Source organism: Odontesthes bonariensis, chromosome 4 (assembly GCF_027942865.1).
Source record: "Odontesthes bonariensis isolate fOdoBon6 chromosome 4, fOdoBon6.hap1, whole genome shotgun sequence".
Lineage (NCBI taxonomy): Eukaryota > Metazoa > Chordata > Actinopteri > Atheriniformes > Atherinopsidae > Odontesthes > Odontesthes bonariensis.
This window is the reverse complement of record NC_134509.1, coordinates 30,692,308-30,711,808: the sequence shown is the minus strand read 5'-3', so window position 1 is coordinate 30,711,808 and position 19,501 is coordinate 30,692,308. Positions and strand designations below refer to the sequence as shown.

The following is a 19,501-nucleotide window of genomic DNA, read 5'->3' as shown; positions in this document are numbered from 1 at the left end:
TTCTGACAGCTGAATATTGCACATCTACTAACCTTAAACAAAATAAACAAGAGCAACAACCATCTTTTTTTCCTTCTTAAAAGATGTTTTATATTCTTTTCATATAATTCGCTGATGGCAATTATAGAATATGAGTGCTTGTGTTATATTAATGAAAGCGAGGCTGGGTGTGTCTATGAATATAGACTACAGTGAGATTCTTTTTAGGTGCTGTACAAGCAAATCATAGCGTCTCTGTACAATGACAGAGGCCTTAAGGTAACACTTCACAATACTGTCTGCGTATTAGAGTGTACAGCCCATTCACTTATTTCCTACTTTGCTCAGACTTCCAGTGTGGCCTAACTCCTGGCCAATTCCCACCTTCTCCAGTCTTACAGCATAACTTGCGGCCACTTACCATGTAATACACGGAACTACCCTAACTTCTGAATCAGTGTATTGAATGAAGCACTGTAGCCTACACTATAAACAAATATGCTTTGCTCTTTGCTCATGGCAGTTGTGTATATACACATCAGAGCGCAAGCTTCACCCTTATTCCAGGGATTTATTATGTTTTGTCTTACAGCCTTGTATGATTCGGAATAAGAATATGTTGAGAAATGGACGAAACAAAGTGTCCTTGACATAAAATAACAGAGTTCCACTGATTTTTCTTATTCACGTTCAAGTTCATGTTGTTCCTTCTGTTATAAACTGTTTCATTTAGCTTTAATATTTTGTTGTGAGGAGGTCGTTTTTCTTAGTCAAATCAGGGAAGTCTGTTTCAGTTGACAAATGCTCTTTTTAGTCACAAGTCAAGTGGAAAAGGTTGTTGTGATACTACTACTGCTTTGATTACCCACTGAAGCCTCTTCCTGTCTGCCTCAGTGGAGGTCCCAGTGGGCTCTCAATACAAGAGTAGTAGAAGGTCTTCAGCAGTTTGGTGTCTAGATTGTTCAATCTGGACAATGTGGTGGTCCTCCTCACTGTTGGGTCCATGTCAGGATTGCTGGAGATTACAGTAAAATACACCCTGACATAGACTACAGTTAAGAGTGAACATGTCAGACCCTGTAATGCGACCTTGCATTTTGCTCATTTGAAAACAGAATCAGAATCAGAATAACTTTATTAATCCCTTGCAGGAAATTCTTTTGTTGCAGTGCTCTGATTAATAAGAATAAGATAGGGAAAAAATAAAAATAAAAATATCGATATGTACAAAAATACGATAAACAATAAACAGTATTTACAATGCTACTCAGTAGCTAATTATTATTGTTATTGCACATGACCGGGTTATTGCACATGGTGAAATAATGTCAGACACTGGAATTGTACAGTTTGATGGCCACAGGCAGGAATGACTTCCTGTGGCGTTCTGTGGTGCAGCGTGGTGCAATCAGTCTCTGGCTGAAGGTGCTTCTGTGGCTGACCAACACATTGTGAAGAGGATGTGCAGGATTGTCCAGCATGGATTTTATCCTGGATAGCCAAAAGGCTGCAGGTGTGCGGACAAAGGGGAGTACCATTTTAATGGTTTGAATGTTTTAAAACAAAACAACTCATGTCTGTGTGGCATGTGTTTAACTAATAGAACTAGCACTTGAACCCAAACGCTCAACTCAGGAACCAAAGTAGTACCCAGTAAACAAAATAGTACAAACAACAACAAACACATTTATTCAAAACACAATCTCAACAGAACTATATAACACGCACACCCACTGGTAGTAATTCAAACATTCCCTTTCTTAACAATAAATAACTTAACTAACTAACAAAATAAACACTAAAAGAACTATTAACAATTAGGAACCAAAAAAATTAATTAATTCATTAATCACTATCACTAATCGCGTACGACATCTTTAAAGATGGAAACGGTTTCGTCCATCCCTGTTAGGTGGAAGCTCTTGGCCTCAAAGTCCCCATCACAGCACTTCGGGCAGCTGGGCTCATGGGCCACCCACTGCTCCATGCAGACCCGGCAACCTATCCAGACAAGATCGATGCAATTTAAGATACTGCATAGAGCACATGTTAGTCCAAGCCGTCTCTCCAAGTACAGGAAGGATGTCTCTCCACTCTGTCTTAAATGTAAGACAGAAATTGGTGATCTTACTCACTGTTTCTGGTCCTGTGTTAAAATTCCAAATTATTGGAGTAATGTCTTATTTGAAATGCAAAAGATTCTGAAGAAGGACCTCGATCTCGACCCGGTCTCTCTCTCATTCTGGGCCTTCCCAGTGAGCATGTGACTGATAAGGACCAGAAGAAGCTGTATAATGTTATGTCATTCTGCGCCAGGAAAAATATTCTACAGCACTGGATTTCAGATAAAGCCCCCTCATTGAGAGGATGGCACAGGACATGGGGGAGGGGGGGGCTGAAGGCTGATTTATGCTTCAGACGCAAAGCCTCTGACGCTCGGACGCAGAGCCTCTGCAAGAGTCAAAATCTTGACCACTCCCCCACGCAGAGGCTCTGCGCGCGTTCTCGTGCACCTCAAAAAAATCCTGACTACGCGACAGACGCACGCAGACCACCAACGGAAGTGCGCAGACAAAAGCAGCTGTGATTGGTCCTCGGTGTGCCTTTCCGGTTGTCTGTGTGGCTTCCTCCTTTGCATTTTCACCAACTCCAATAAAAGAAGCTGTTCTACTCCAGATCCATATCTTGCATACACTTTTTTTTTTTTTTTGAAAAATAAACACTTCCGCCGGCGCCGCCGAAGTTCTCGTCACCACCCACCGAAATTCTAGGGAGTAGCACTGCTGTGCGTCCCTAGAAATTCCAGACCGAGGTTGCAGAACCATAACATGAAAAGTGGTTAGCGACCAGAACAAAGCAACACGTCAAGACGATAGACGCAGAACTATAATCTGCCGTTGATCCTTCCATTTGGGTTTTTGATTTTTCTGTTGTTCCCAGCTTGTTGTTGTTGTCGTTGTTTTATTATTCTGTCTAGTCTTGTCTTTTGTATGTCTGCTTATTGAACAAATTAAACACATTTAAAAAAACAACAAAAGAACCTCACTGTTGTCTATATTCATAGACACACCCAGCCTCGCTTTCAGTATAACGCACTCACTCTATAATTGCCATCAGCAAATTATATGAAAAGAATATAAAACATTGTTTAAGAAGAAAAAAAAAGACGGTTGTTGCTCTCGTTTATTTTGTTTAAGGTTTGTAGATGTGCAATGTTCAGCTGTCAGAAATGAAAGGCTAGCCTCATCTTTTGTCATATTTGGCTGTGATCACTTTTTTGTAGCGTATTATAATTTTATATAGGCTATCACGTTATCCCAAACAACCAGCTGTTGTATTTTCACTTAACTAAAATAAATGCAGCCTACTACCTACAATGGGTGTATACTTTAGTACCCAGACCAAAACAACAGTATCTTGCACTCTGCTACATTAGTAGTCAATTCAAAACGTCACCTCAGCATAATTTGAATTTGCAGATTCATCCAGTTTCTCAGAACTAGTTTAAAACTTGTAACACAAAAGTAAGATACTTCTGTGCCCACAGAGTAATTAAACTATTGGCTGAATAGACAAACAGGTGATGCCTAGTTTTTGCTCTTGTACTTTCCTAAGTATGAACTGAGCCTCTGTGGAAAAGAGGAAGAAATATTTAGCATATTAAAAGAAAGATTCAATAAGTAATAAGAAAAATAGGTAGACAACAGTTTTATTTTTTCAGGCCTATGCTCCTTGAGATGAGTTATGATGTGATTTAGGCCATTTAATGAATAACATTTCTTTGAACTACATGTTTTTCAAAGCACATTGTGCTTCAAGTATAGTAATAAAAATTAAAATACAATACAAATCCATGAATAGATTCTAGTAAGGAATGTGTTGAACACTGAGGTGCAGAGATCTTGGAGATTAGAACAGGGTCTGTGACTGAGAGCAAATCAGCAAAGGGTGTGCCCTGTGTGAGCTGTCGTATAAACAGGAAAAAGAAGCCTTTTCAAACACAGTTTACCCCACACACGGCGCTGTCAACACACAGAGGAGCTTTACCTAATTGCAGTTTAGGAAGATTCTTCAGTGCCTGCCTATCTTAGAACAACATGGGACCCATTGGTAATAACACACTCACTTTCTAAACCTGTATTTTCAGTCATCTATGTGTTAATGACAGAATGTCAGTATGCGGTTTACTGCTTTGCTTGTGTAAAAACTAAATAGGTGTTCAAGGCTTCAGGCTCTTTTATTTTCTGCATGTTGAGTATTCAGTCTTTTCTCCTAATTGTGGAGGTGTTTCACTGTTTAGACACTTTTGCTGTTGTTAGTTTCTTTGCGTTAACTATCCTCAGTCAGAGTCACATGCAGCAGTAAACAGATAGGAATCGCAGCAGCACGTTGTCTCTGCTGGTTCAACCTGACTAACCAGTCCGTTGAGAGTGTCTGACCATAGCCATGTGATCCTTTTCATGAAGCAGCTTCATGCATTTAAAAGTGACTGACTGATACATATTCTTTATAACTTATTTCGTAACAACAATATCTCAGTGCTCTACATGTAGTCATGAAAAGCAGCTTTTCAAAATATTTTTTTGCTTGGAAAAATCTTTGAACAAATCAAGAAAATCAACGAATCTCCTTTCTCACAAATATGTCTTCAAAGAACTATGACTGCTACAATGCTTCTGACCGCGTCAACCATATTTTCAAGTTTACTACTGAAGGAAAATATAACAAAGAAAGTGATCGATTATCAAAGACACAGTCTACTATGAAGCAAATTAAACATTGGGGTAAAAACATATCAGTCAAAACAAAATAATCAAAACTTAGAACATATGAAAAGTAAAACAAGTTATCATAAATGTATGTACTGAAACAGCATTGCACCGTCTGTTTCAGGAGGAAAAAGCAAGTTAAAGGAGGCAGCTGTGGGATTTGCCCTGGGAGCAGTGGGAGGCTGCATACTGGGAGCCACAGAAGACCCAGTGGACAAAATCGTGTCAGTGATGACAACAAGTGGTTCGCTAAAGCCAGTGATGGACGAAGTCAGGGCAGTGGGTGCCCTGGGGCTGGGGACCCTTATTGGGGCCACAGCACTTACGACAGCGATGACATCAGTGATAGCTGGTGTGATTCTTGCAGCAGTGGTCGCTTCAATGTTTGTGGCAATGAGAAGCTGTACCGGCTCCCACGAACACTCTGTTGGATTGTGGGCATCGGCAGGATTTGCAGGTGCCATCGGGACCACGCTCAGTGGAGCATCATTTGGGATTGTAGTGGAATTGATTGTTAAGAATTACGGCATGGTGGGACTTCTGTGGGCTTTGAGCTTTTTCACTGTGCTCAAACCACCCCTGCGTTTTGTATTCAAGGTCCTCTGGAAGCAGGGAGAGATATGTTGCACTCCGGGATCAGAGGTCAGGTCCAGGGAGCGAGAGCACATTGAAATCACCGACTGGCAGCAGAGACAGAGGGTGACCCTGCAGATAGAGCAGAGGATCCTGTCACTGGAGAAGGGTGGCAGCACAAGCGGGATAGAGGGCAGGACAATGTGGGCCACTCAACAAAAGGAAAGGGAGGAGTTAGAGAGGAGAAAGCTTGAGAATGAAGAGGCTGAGATGGCGCAAAGAAGCATTCAAGACTGGATCAATACTGTAATGGTCAAACATGTTGACTTTTTGGCTTTCTCGGGTATTCCAATGGCAATAGTTGCCATTGTAACATCAGGATTTGGCTTGTTTGGTTATGGAGGTCACCAGTCCGTGTTTCTAGTGCTGCTGGCTTTAGTTGGCTTACTAGGTTATTTTCTTCTCAAATCTTCTGACTTCAAGTTTTGGATGTTGGTGGGATGCATGGGAATGTTTGCAATCTTCGTCATCGGCATGCTCACCCTACACGCCGGGCAGGTAGTTGTAACAACTGCGGTAAAGATGAGAGCGGCAGGGCGGAATCTGTCCAGAGAACAAATAAGCACTGCTATGAACTACCAGTCCTCTCTGGAAGCTGTGAAGACAGCGTTCTTTGGTGCAAAATTGTGTCAGTTGGGGTTGGGAGCTACAGTCGGGGGTGCACTAGTAAGGCGTTCAGCTGGGGACGTAAAAGTTATTGCGGGGGCAGCTTCAGTAGCAGGGAGTTTATTGGCTGGATTGGAAGTTTTAGCCCCGGCTCTGGGTGACGGTGGAACAGCTGGAGCTCTGCTAGGTGTGGTGGGAGCAACAGGAGTGTCTGTGGGTGCAACAGCAGCTACAGCTGGAAGATGGTCCTCATGGCCAGGAACTTTGGGAACGATAGGAGGGTTGCTTATAGGAGCATTAGGGATGGGAAAATGGCATATTGTCAATATTGGATTGCAGTTGCCTGTGGCCTATGTCTTTGCAATGATCAATCCATTTTAACCAAAGATGAATGTGTAATACACAAATTATGTATGACATATCCATTCACTATCTCTGTCCCATGAACACCTGATGAAAGAATGCATGCTGAAATTATCCCCAACAAAGTTCTTTCCTCTGTTTTTTTGTTCTTTTTTTAAGAATAGCAGCAAAAGGCCAATTGTTGTGGAAAATAACTAATGTATTTAAAATATACGTATATGAGTTCTTATTAAAACCATCATGGCTTTCAGATTATAATATATGTTTTGAATATAGAATGTGAAAACAAAACAAGTTTCTGAATAAGTTTCAAAGTAATAAACATTTTTGATTCTCTGAATTCTGTCTACTATATATTCTGTGAGCTAAGGTTGTAGAAATGAAAAATGCCACAAATTCTTCACGTGATCTGGAAACTAGATAGATAACTAACTGAGCAGCCAGGTTTCACCAGAAACAGTGAAACAGGATTGTTTGTTCACACATCTAATACTCATTGGTTGTGGTTCGACTACTACATACTGGCTGTGACAATACATATCTTTCTAACCCATATCATATGTTGTTGAACATTAAAACCTTACCATGTACATTAATTCCAACTATAATGAATTCTAACTTTGTCCAGTTATTGAGCCTTTATGTGAATCTGCTACATATTCTTTTATGGACCAACATACATATCTACCATCTATCATGTGAGTGAGTTGTAACCAGCTATCCACAGATATAGGGGCTCAACAATAGAGGCAGCACCAAAGACGGCATCTGTTTTCTGAGCTACTTGTTAGGAAATGTTTCAAGTTGGGAAGTCACAAGGCTCGATCATAAGAAGGGATGTCATGTCCAAATTTTCCACAGGTCCCATGATATTATCGACCACCACTATGACCAGGGCTGGACTGGCATCTGAAAAGGGCCCGGGCACTTTTTGATCACTGAGGGCCCAGCGCGCATATAGGTATATTTATATATACACACACTTCTGTCTAATTATCATTAATCCTCCATTTAATCCTTGTAAGGTGTTCATGTTTTTGTTACATAGAAGATATTCTGGCCCAGTGGACCTGGGACTAAAGGAGGGGAAAAAAGCTGCTGTGCACCCTGATGTTCCCTTCATCCTGCTTGTGAAGTTCTGAGTATCTTTGTTTTTGAGGATAAGAGATAGAGAGAGGAGGATAACTAACTTTATTTTCCAGATGATGAGCCCTGGCCAGTGAATCTCATTGTGAAAAAAGTATTCATACCATTTTCCTTCAGCAAAACCTGAAAATGGGTCCCACAGACCCAAGCCAGGGATAAGCAAAGCAATATTTCACCAACACACACAACACTGTATAGAAAAGGAGCACCAGCACCACACACACACTGTTGTATGTGCTAAGTCTTACTGAATCAAATTAAACATGTAGTAATAATTTCCTGGGTTCAATTATTTTATTTATTGCTCAAAATTGCTCCAGTCCACAGATACTGTCAGTGAGCTTACTGAATGGAATGTTAACCCCCGCCCCCCAGGCATAAACTGTAATGCAGCTTGAGACTGATCAAAAGAGCCTAAGATAGTGCTTATGTCTGTGTATTTTTTCTCGGACACGTCATTTTTTTCACTACAGCAAAACCAAAAAATTATACCAAATGGGTATTTTTGTGACTGATTTGATGAAGTCAGGATGACAACTTGGTCTCGGTTTCAAACTTTCAGGCAATGGGAAACGAAACGCCGAAGCGCCCAATAGCTACACTGCATTGGCTAGCGGGTGTGTTGAGATGAATTCTAACCTCAATCTCTCCCTGCTGGGTCACGTCTCCTATCTCCGTCTCCTCCTCCTCTGGTTCCCCAGCTGGAACCATCTCCTCCGCCTCCTCCTGTTCATTCTGCACCACCTGTGCGCTCGTTGATGATGTACCGGCGGCGGCCCCACTGCTGCCCCAACCTGAGGTCGAGCAGCCAGGTTCCGCATCTCCCACGGCCCCACTAACCGAACCTGAGCTCGAGCTTGTGCTTTTAAAAAAACATATCGGTGATTTTAGCGCATTTTACTGCGTCGTCTCTTAGTTTTTCTTTTCTCTTTTCTTTACGCTTGTCATGGCCACTCTTTTGTTTCTCCATTTCGCGTCCTCTTTCCACCAGAGCTTTAGCCGAATATAGCCAAGTGAAGTCAGCTAAACTTGGGGTTATAATGATGATGATGACTTGGGTCAAGTGGGCCTGTAGGGAGGGGCGGGCCTTTGACAACGTTAGGCATTCTCATTGGACTAGCGCTCTGTGCGTCAGGAGAAACATCCAATGGGCCCCGACGTGTCATTTTTTTTACCGTCGCAGTCAATAAAAAATATAATATATATATGTATATTTTATTTACGGCCCTCGGAAATCGCGGGAGGGCCGTTCGGGATATGCCCGAACGGCCAGATAGCCAGTCCAGCCCTGACTATGACGAGAATGCATGAAGAATTTGTGGTGCTTCATGTCTGTTGCAACAAATCAGGTACACCAGCATTTTTAGTTTAATTTTTAGAACAGATTCAGTGACTTCAGTATTGTTGGCTCATTATTATGAAACTCTTATCTATACTCTAATCTACAGTTTGGATGAGGTGAAAGTAAGATTGTCAACTGCCGCTGGAGTTTTTCAAATCATACTTTATGTTACAGGTCAAAGTTTTTAAAAATTGCTAATTGCTTAGGACGTAATTTGAAGATAGTTTTGGATATATTTGAATATTTACAGCACATAGCACATCTGCACAGTACATATTTGATATAGTAAGAGGAACTTTAGTTGAAACTCATATGTTAAATGAGAGTAGTCACGATAGTACACCAGTAAGCATGCTCCTGTTTTAACCCAGCTGGTCAGCTGGTACCTTTCTATGGTGTTATTTGTAGTTTCATATGTGTCAAAAATGTCCTCATGCCTTAGTCACAAGCCAGTTCTAATGAACACAATTTTATCTCCTCTAACAGCCATCAGGTATATTAATCACACAGTTGAGGGAGCCACAATTTAAGCAGTTTTATCCAGAACTTCTTTAATGATACAATGTGGACTCACAGGATTTTTTTTACATGTTTCTTCTTGCAACATCTACTACTTGTGTGTCCAAACCAGACAAATAACCCTCTCAGGGCATTATCAACGTAAATCATTTTTTTCCCAATTCATTTACTTGTTTTGTGGCTACTAAAATTAAATGAAGCATCTCATCAAGATATGATCATTCTTTCCCCAAAAATTTAAACATTACATACATACAGTTTTGCCCTGTGATAGCAGAAAATATTTGAAAAAACACAAAGTATTCCTCAAAGCTTGTATGATACATCATATGTTTTCATCTTAACAGTTACTGTTTGCATTATTGGGAAAGTTTTTTTGAAATCATTATAATTTACAATTCTGAACATATTTACTTTGTTAAATGTGAAAGTACATTGCCTCTTTTACATGTATAGTGCATGTACATACATTCATAATATTTTCCTGTGCTGACATTATGGATTAGTACACAGATCTTTCTCACACAACCAGCGGCGCTTTAGTCAACAAGAGACGTTGAACCTGCTGGTAAGCACCAGCGTTTTATGACTCATCTCCAACAGTCCTCGTTTGGACCCTCTTGGGGCTTCGCATCCCACCAAAATCTGAAGAACAGAAAAATTTGTGGAAGTCAAATACTTAAATGATCATGTTGGACTGCCAGACTAACAGTTTGTCCAACTCTTGTAGTCTTTACCCCAAACAAACCAAACTGTTCAAATGATACTTGCATGGCAGAAGTTTCCATCGGAAAATGAGAACTAAAAATAAAAAATTCTGGGGGGGGGGGGGGACTGAAAAAGAAATCTTTTAAATGTAATGTTCTGTTTGAAAAGTAGAAGTAAGCAAAGTACTTCAGTTTGCCATGTATTGTTGTGTTTTAATACATTTTGATGAGAGAATTTTTTTGGGGGGTGAGTATATTATGATGGGTAAAATACACCCAAAGTTAATGATGATGTTACAATAATTTACGTTATTGTTCTGGGGTTCATCAATAGCCGGAGAAAATCATTGAGAAAGTTATGTTCTTACCATTCAGTTTCATTTTCAGCTTATCTCTCTCTTCCTCCACAGCCCTCATCATGTTGAGGAGTTCAGAGATTCTGTTTTGAAGCATGTCTCTGTCTCTGCTCAAGGCTTTGATGGTTTCCTGTAATTCGTTAAGCTTACCGGTCTTATTGTCACTAACATGTGCTGTGTTAGAAAAAAATTAAAAAATACAGTTAATCTTCTTTCTTTTTGCTCCTTTACTTTTTTTAAATATACACAATGTACACACTCATAAGCAGTAGCAATACTCACATGTAAGACGTAAAGATAGATTGAGACTGGCTTGTATGATACATAGTATCCCAAAGCTGAGGACAAACAGTCGACACACTCTTTTCTCTACGTAATAGAATTAAAAACAAACTTACATACAGATGAAAATTAATAATTACAGTTATATATATATGTGTGTGTGTGTATTTTGTATTACCTGCTCGATTTGTATCCCGACTTATTTCTCGAATGCATTGTGGTTCCTCATAAATGTTGTCCATCTCTATTTCTTGCATCATTATAACAGCAGTCCTTTGCTCAGTGGACCTTTTCTTCCCAGTGCTGGTGCATGTCTTCTTCAAGAATGATGAAATACATTCATTACAACGCATTTAGAAGAGGATAGAACAGAGGAAGGAAGAAAAAACCCACACAAATGTATGAGTTCTTCTTTTGGCTGATTATGACAGTCTGTGGCAGAGGTGTCAAGTAACGAAGTACAAATACTTTGTAACTGTACTTAAGTACACTTTTTAGGTATCTGTACTTTACTCCATTACTTATTTTTCTGCCTACTTCTGACTTCTACTCCACTACTACATTTTCACAGAAGTATCTGTACTTTCTATTCCTTACATTTTCAAAACAAACAGCCTCGTTACTCTGGGCTTCAGTTTTTTTTGTTTTTTTTTAACTCTTGACTTCAGTTTAATGTTTATGCATTTCACGTCATATGTGCGCCATCCAATACAGATCAGTGGCGCCATCCACACCTAGTGAGAACGAGTGTAATTGGATGAATCATATAACGCAAACACTTATCGGTTAGGCTATTCGTCAAATTTGTGCTGACACACAAGGAAATCGTCATTTGTCAGAAGCAAGCAGGTGTTCTACAAACTGCAAACGCGAAGCTGCGCGAAGTGTGTGCCACGCCACAATGTCGGATTCAGAAAAAGATGGCGAAATGTCTGAAAGGACGGACACAGGCAAGAGCGTATCAGGAGATGGAGACGGAGACCAACAAGACCTTCCTCATCCATGGCCCTACCTCAAAGAATTTTTCGAAATAGTCGGGTGCAAAAATGACTCGTGGAAAATGCAATGCAAACTCTGCACACCCAAGACCCACGTGTATAACTAATCAGTTTTCAAATTAAGCTTGCAATTCATATAGTGGCATCTACCTTTTTGTGTGTAGGTTTTTTTATTTTATTTATTATTTTTAATTTAAAGGTTACTTTATACTTTTATACTTTAAGTAGGTTTTGGAGCACATACTTTTTCACTTTTACTTGAGTAAAGAGGTCAAGTTGATACTTCAACTTTTACCAGAGTGTTTTTAAACTGCAGTATCTATACTTCTACTTAAGTAACAAATGTGTGTACTTTTGACACCACTGGTCTGTGGTTTAGTCGTGTTTTTTTTTACTGCCGTGTCAGTTTTAAATTATTCTTCTCCAGAAATGTTTACTTTTTTTTTTTTCCAATCATGATAGCTTCTTGTGCTTACCTGCTCCACAGCTGTTTTGAGTGTGGAGACTCACTCAGTAGGCTATAGTGTTTTTTCTATTTCAATTTATTTATTTTAATTCACTTGTCAGATTGTCATTGCAGTCTTATTCTTGACCTGTAACAGTGCTGGTAGGCAGCACATTCAGAGTTGAGTTTTGGACTAATTATATTGGATTTCATCTTTGACAACACACCCTGATTTATCCACACAGGCTAAGTACCACAGAGTTTTAGGATTGCTGTAATTAAACCTTCATCTAAAAAACATACTCTTGATCCAAGAGTGGTAGCTAATTGTCGACCTATATCCAATCAAATTTTATGTCTAAAGTTCTTGAAATAAATGTTGCAGCTCAACTTTGTTATCATTTACACAGAAATAATCTGTTTGAAGAGTATTGTCAGAATCCAGAGCACATCATAGCCCAGAAAAAGCAGTGATGAAAGTTCCCAATCATCTCCTCTTAGACTCTGATAGTGGAATTGTGTCTTGTATCTCAGTGCTATATTTGATACAATCAATCATAGAATTCTATTACAGAGACTTGAACATGTTATTGGGATTAAAGGAACTGCATTTGGCTGGTTTAAGTCATATTTATCTGATAGATTCCAGTTTGTTCTTGTAAATGAAGAATTTTCTTAGCACGCTAGAGCAAGTTATGAAGTTCCACAGGGTCTCCTGATCTGGTGTTATCAGTGAAGCAGATAGTTGCCCTCCCTGAGTCTGGTTATGCCAGAGGTTTCTTTCTGTTAAAATAGAGCTTTTCACTCCACTCTGGCCTTGTGTACACTGAGGATGGATCACAGATTACATGCATTTTGTTGGTTTCCTTAGCTAGATAACTTTTGTTTGTTTACAACATTTTGGAAAATTACATTATATGAATAAAATTATAAGGAATTTGACATAATCAGGTATTATTGAGAGTAGTAGTTATTGTTTTAAAGGGAGTTTCTTCTGTCCACAGTCACCCCGTCGAGGGATGCTCGGGGATGGGAGATTGGATCGAAGATAAGTTTTGTTGCAATCTGTTGGTTTCCTCAGGCTTTGTAGGTATAAAGTAGACTAATTTGGAATTTAATTAATTGGATTTGATTTGATTATGATTGTATTACTGTGAATTGGATTCTAATTGGTTAGAATTGTATAGATGTCATTTGTTGTAATTTGGCCCTATGTAAATGGAGTTGTTGTGGAGAAATTAGAGTCGAATCCCGCGTTGGTCAGCCGTCCATTGGGGAGTTTATTGAACAAACCGTCACAGCAAATGTGCATACAGAATGTACAAAATGTCCGACGAGCTCATCTAGTGACACCCTTTTATACCGTTTTATCATAACAAGTGTACGTGGCCCTCTCCGGAGGCGCCTAGCTTTCGCAGTTTATCATAAACACGCTCCTTCTAACTATCAACAATATTCTGAACCAGTCAACAAGGCCCAGGATGTAACTAGGCCAGAAGTCATGAACATGTCATGACATCCTTCTCCCACATAGTCCCCCCTGAAATCACTTATCAGTGATTTAATAAAGAAATAATCTAAAATAAAAGAAAATCATCCCACATAGTTAATTAAGAATTAATTACCATAATAAACACTAAATTATTCTAATAATTCTACAATATCAATCAACGGGACCATTTTGAATACATGAAAAGGAATATATATATGTGTCTACTCGAATCATATTCAATGATTAACTTAAATTACACGATATTGATTTCAACAACACTACAAGTTTTACATTGCCATCACACTTGTCCACTGTTCGCAGTGCATAGGTGCGAAAAACCCACCGGCTGCTACTTTCGTAACTCATGTTCTTATCTTGGGAAAATTCACCTACGGCCCCCCCCACTGGCGACCGACCACTTTACCAAGGTCGCACTCCGAACAGTTGACTGACACAATTGGCAATGGACATATCAGTGATCAGTTTTGATTGATAATACACATAGACTGAATACACCACCTTCAAATCAGTTAATCACCGTTTTGTATCAAGTACAATACATAAAATTATGGATTATCACACAACAATAGTAATAAAATGCAATGTAATGCAGCCCCTCCCGTCCCGTCCCATCTCCTGTGCTCTGGTGTCGTCTGCTTCTGGCCGAACATCCGTCCGGCTGGGTCTGGAACTGCTAAGCTAACTCTGGGAGGAGAGGTCGCCAGTACGTCACTCCCAATCAAAGAGATCTTCAGCATCTCTTCTCCCTGTCAGACTAAACTTGGTTCCACCCTCGAGGAAAGAAACTTGTGAACCGCCCGTTGATAACCTTCATTCGTTGACCCGCTCTTCCCATGCGTTGGTCCTCAGGCCTGGTCTCGCATGGTCATCTGCCTCCAGATTCCTTCCGCTGTTTGTTTGAACATCACTTGCAGCAAACACCTTCTCAGAATGGGTATAATGCAACACACCAATAGGGGAACCATTCTCACTATCAACAATATTGCTATTCCCGCCTTAACTGTCATCGCTCCCCCTTCTCCCAAAATCCCAAACAGACCAGTCCACCACCGTTCACCTCCACCAGCCTCACACATCAGCTCCTCTCGCCGTTCTCTGATCTTCTTCACGGCCGTTGTAAACGTTCTATCAGCTGCAGTGTTCCCGGTTATAAATGTACAACATTTTCCCCAACCATCTGGCACGCACCATTTTCCCTTCTAATATACCTTCTAAAACTTGTCTGTTCTACCAAGCCATCATACTCGTCTCATGTAGTTGTTCTCCAAAGCCTGCAAACCCTTCACTCGTGTAGCTAAGAATTCCCTGTTGGTTGTATTATATGTAATTAGTCCACTCCCCATTTTGTTAAATATGATTCCCTGCAAACCAGCCTCAAATCCAGCTGCAATCTCCCTGCGTGCTTTGAGCTCAAAGGACTCCCTCTCGGCTGCCCTATTGCATCCAAGTAAACGTGCTTATCCCTGATGTAGCCATCACTCGATCTTTTAACTCTCCCTTCTTCCACATCCAATCCTAGCATCTCGTTTACCTTGTCATACACTACCACAACTGATGTGTTCCTCCTCACCAGTGCCCAAAAACCTATCTCCCTGTTGGGTAGCACATTTAACAAAACATGATCTCCACACATCCAGTAACTCTCAGCCACTGGGTGTGTCTGATCCCCAAAAAGATATAGAGTTAAAATGATCATTTCTATATTTTCACATTTTGATCCAAATAAATAAATCCCAATAAATCTTGTTTTCATTTAACATTAGTACTACCTACGCGAGTTCCAAAAGCATTCAAACTCACCATTGTAATCTACTCTATAATCAGTGGGAGGCCCCTCCTGTGATGTACTCAGATTAAATTCCGCACAAGAAGACTCAAATTTGTGGCCCTCCCTTATTTTGAAAATAACTATGTAATTTATTTGGCCCGAACATCAATCTGCACTTAATACCACACATAGGAAACAATAACCGTTTATCCTCCTCCGATGTGAACCTACCTTCTCTGCATTCCCGTTGCTGGACCACCGCACAGTCCCTGAAGGTGTGTGGCTCTGGAACACAACAGGCAATGCTCCTGGAGCGTCTGCGCATATGAGACACTCCGTCGCCGTTAGTTCTCTTGTAGTGTACCATGCCCATCTATACCACGTATCCTGTGCTGCCTTAACCCATTTTCCACAGTTACACTGTTTTCCCGACTCCACCTGTGCATGTACACTCCGTCTGTTCTTGGATTAACATGATTATTCTGTCCTGTAGTGCTAATGGTATCAAATCCCCCTAGATTTTCCCGTGAAATCTTTCTATTCTTACAACCATTGTGAACAACTCCTTCTGACCCGATCTGACATGATCTTACCAGATTGCCCCTTTTTCGTGGCGTCCAGAGGCGGTGATTTGGTCGTCTCCTCCACCGGACCCATGATCCACACTTCCTCACACTTACCCCTACTTACTCATACTTACTCATCCTTCCACCAACCTTTATTCCCACGTACTTAACTTCAAGCTTAACATCTGCCTTTTCACGACTAGCTCTAGTGTGTATTGCTGGCAAAGTTTGTGGCGTGGCATGGTCTGAGTGGGTGTGTATTGTTGCATCATACTCATCTGACCCAGGCTGGTTACTTCCCTGCGGGGTGGCTTCATCACGGGACCCTTCCAGCCTCTCCTGTTTGCGGGATCCCGTCCCACATCTCCAGGCTTCGTTCTCCTGAGCCCATGCTGTCGGCCAACACCCACACCTGGATGCTCACAGTGTCAGAACTCTTAACCTCTTCCTTTTGTTAATCCTTTCCCTCGGACTCAACTCCGTCTGTGTCTTTAGTCCGAACCTTAGTGCAGTAATTCAAATGGTACCATGTGTTGCTACCTTCCACTTGAACTGCTGTTGATGTTGCTCGCACCATTGTGTACGGTCCTTTCCGTCTTGGCACAAGCCACTTCCTCCGGAACACTTCGATGTGCACCTGGTCGCCCGGCACCACTGGCCTCTCAACCAGCTGTTTGAGACTCAAGTCTCTGAACTCCTCCTGTAGATAGATTGTTCTGTGGACTGCAGTTAGTTGCTTCATGTAAGCTGTCCACTCTGTTTGCACCTGCTCAAGTGGGAACTGAGGTGGCGGCCTGGGTCGACCCGTTAGCATTTTATGCGGTGTTAGTGCGTGACTCTATGAGTCTGCATACGAAAGCTCATTAGTGCAAGCGGCAAAGCATCTAGTTAGTTTAGTTGAAGCACAGATTCAATTCAATTTCACTTTCCAGGTTCCATTGATCCTCTCATGCATCCCTTGACTTTGTGGATGATAAACGGCCCCACAGCGCTGCTTGATTCGCAGCTGCTGCAGAATGCCTCTTGCACTTTTATAACCAAACACTTAACCATTATTTGAGCTAATCTCTGATGGAATGACAAACAGATGAATCAATTCTCTTACCAAAAAAAAAATTTACGACTATTTATCCAATATGTATGACCAATATCCTTGTGATGGCGCGACCTCTGGCTCCAGTACCACCATTGGTGCCAAAACAGCAAGCTGGCACTTTGATGCTACTTTCGCTGCTTCATCAGCCGCGATATTACCTTTACCAACCATTTTGTTACCTCTATGATTATTTGACATTGTATCACTGCCAATTTACAATTTTCATGACTGCAATCCGCTCCTTCATTTGGACCTCCTGTCGCGCTGGACTTCCGTCTGACCTCCTGAACCCTCTCTGCTTCACAACTGCTCCAAATGAAGAGAAAATATCATGAGCATATGCAGAAACTGTGTACACATTCGTAACCTTACCTTTCACCAGTCAACATGCTTCCGTTAGTGCCTTCAGTTCAGCCAACTGTGCCGAACATGGCCGTTCACACTTCTCAGCTTTCACCGTCACAAAGTTTCCACCTTCCTGTTTCACAACTGCAAAACCTGCATGATCACCCAAATGATCTCACAACATGAACCATGCACAACATAAGTGACATCAGCCTGCACAAGTGGAGTTGCTCCTATGTCAGGTCTCAGTTTAATGTATCTCACAGCTTCTGCCACACGCTCATGTGGTTCTCCTTCAAACTCACGTGGAATGACATCTGCAGATCCCGATGTAGTACCCTTCTGTATTCACATCTGGATGTGTCAAAAGATGCACAACCTGCAACCATCCTGTCCGAGTCACAACATACCTACTCTGATTTATTAGTTCTGAAATCTTATGGTTTTTATTGGAGACATATAAGAAAAATGGCTTCTCATAGACTAGTGTTGGCCGTTTTGGATGACCCTTGCTAATTCTGTTTCAAATTTCCAAAGGCTAACTTAGCCTCGGTTGTCCTCTCCAGTTGGACTTCCAACCTTTGATCTTTGGATCTTTCATGATTCCTTCCAGAGGAAGCGCATTTTATTGCATAATCTTCCCAAAAGAAGATCATACTTGTTGTATTTTAATTTTACTTATTATTCATTAGTTATTTATTTATTTATTTTGGACATGGCGCTTTTCTTACTCCCTCCAAGTGGGATGGAGAGATATCAGTAATTCCCTATGGGCTAAATAGATACCCTAATTCAGACTATCAATGCTAAAATTTAAATTAGAAACTTTGTTCCGTTCAAATTTTAGAACTTCGTAATAGTGGCACATTTAAATTTTAAATTCAGAAACTTTGTTTTGTTGTGTCCTAGTAACAGTGACCTATTTAAATTCAAGTTTTAGAAACTTAGTAGTCGTGATACATTTAACTTAAAAACTTTGTTTTGTTTTGTAATACTGACACACCTGAGGGCGGTTTTTAAACCCTTTTGAGTACGTCTGATGTAAGTGTACTTCTTACCTCTATATGTCAATGTAAACCAATACTGGGATTCCTCTGCCAGAGGAACGCCTTGGACCTACCGGGCCACTTGCTCCGCCCCCCAGGGACTGGCCACGGTCCTGCCGAACACTCGGGTTTCTCGGTGCTCTCGGACAGCTGTAAACAAAGTGTCCCCTCTCGCCACAGGCCCAACATGCCCCCGAGGACCTTCGTCCTCCAGGTGCACCTCTTCTTGACCTTTGACAGGGTCGACGATGGACTTGCCCCTGTGATGGCTGTTCAGCGGCCCCCGCTGTCATGGCCTCATTTCGTACTTCTTGCTTCGCTTGCAGTTCTTCTAACTGCAACCGTGCAAGTTCCCTTTGCACATCCTTCTCCTGCTCCTTCCGTTTCAGTTCTTTTCTGTATTTGTTTACTGCATGCACCACGTGGTCTCGGAATTGTCCATGTGACATTGAATTCAACCCCACCACATCCTCCAGCCGCCCCTGAACTGGGGCAGGCAGAGCCTCTTTGATGGAAACTCTGAACAATGTCACCCAAGCTGGGCTCTTCTCGATTTCTCCCTCAGACTCTTGTCTCCATTTCTTCAATTGTTGTGCAATGTACACAGCCGGACTCTCTGTTCCTGACAGTGGCTCCCCCTTTAATGCTTCGAGGTCCACTCCCACAGGAAACTCAGCTCGTAACGCTCTCCAGAGTGCAGCTCGATATGCATTAAAGTCAGTTCCATCAGCTCGGTGGCTTAACATCCAGTCATTCTCACTGTCTCTCAAAATGCCCTCCATGGTAGAAGTTCCAAAACACAGTGCCCACACTGCCTTAATGTGTCCCACAGACAACAGTTTATCCACACTCTCTTGTTCAAACGCTCTTATCCATCTACTTGCACCTCTGTGAATGTCCGGCAATCGAGCAACCAGCCCCCCTAGGTCGAGCGTCTGCCACGGCACATACTGTCCCTGCGTCATTTCTATCAAACTCGGTGCTGACGCTGTTGGACTCTTATGTTCTTCAGAAGATGCCTT

General features: G+C 41.3%; 1 protein-coding gene across 1 annotated transcript; it reads left to right on the top strand.

The window, feature by feature from the left end:
* The first annotated feature begins 3,970 nt into the window (after positions 1-3,970).
* LOC142379410 (uncharacterized) lies at positions 3,971-6,690 on the top strand. Its single transcript, XM_075464565.1, has 2 exons — positions 3,971-4,089; positions 4,873-6,690. Exons 1-2 carry the CDS (start codon positions 4,077-4,079, stop codon positions 6,366-6,368), a joined length of 1,509 nt encoding a protein of 502 aa, XP_075320680.1. The 5' UTR covers positions 3,971-4,076; the 3' UTR covers positions 6,369-6,690.
* Positions 6,691-19,501: the final 12,811 nt, after the last annotated feature.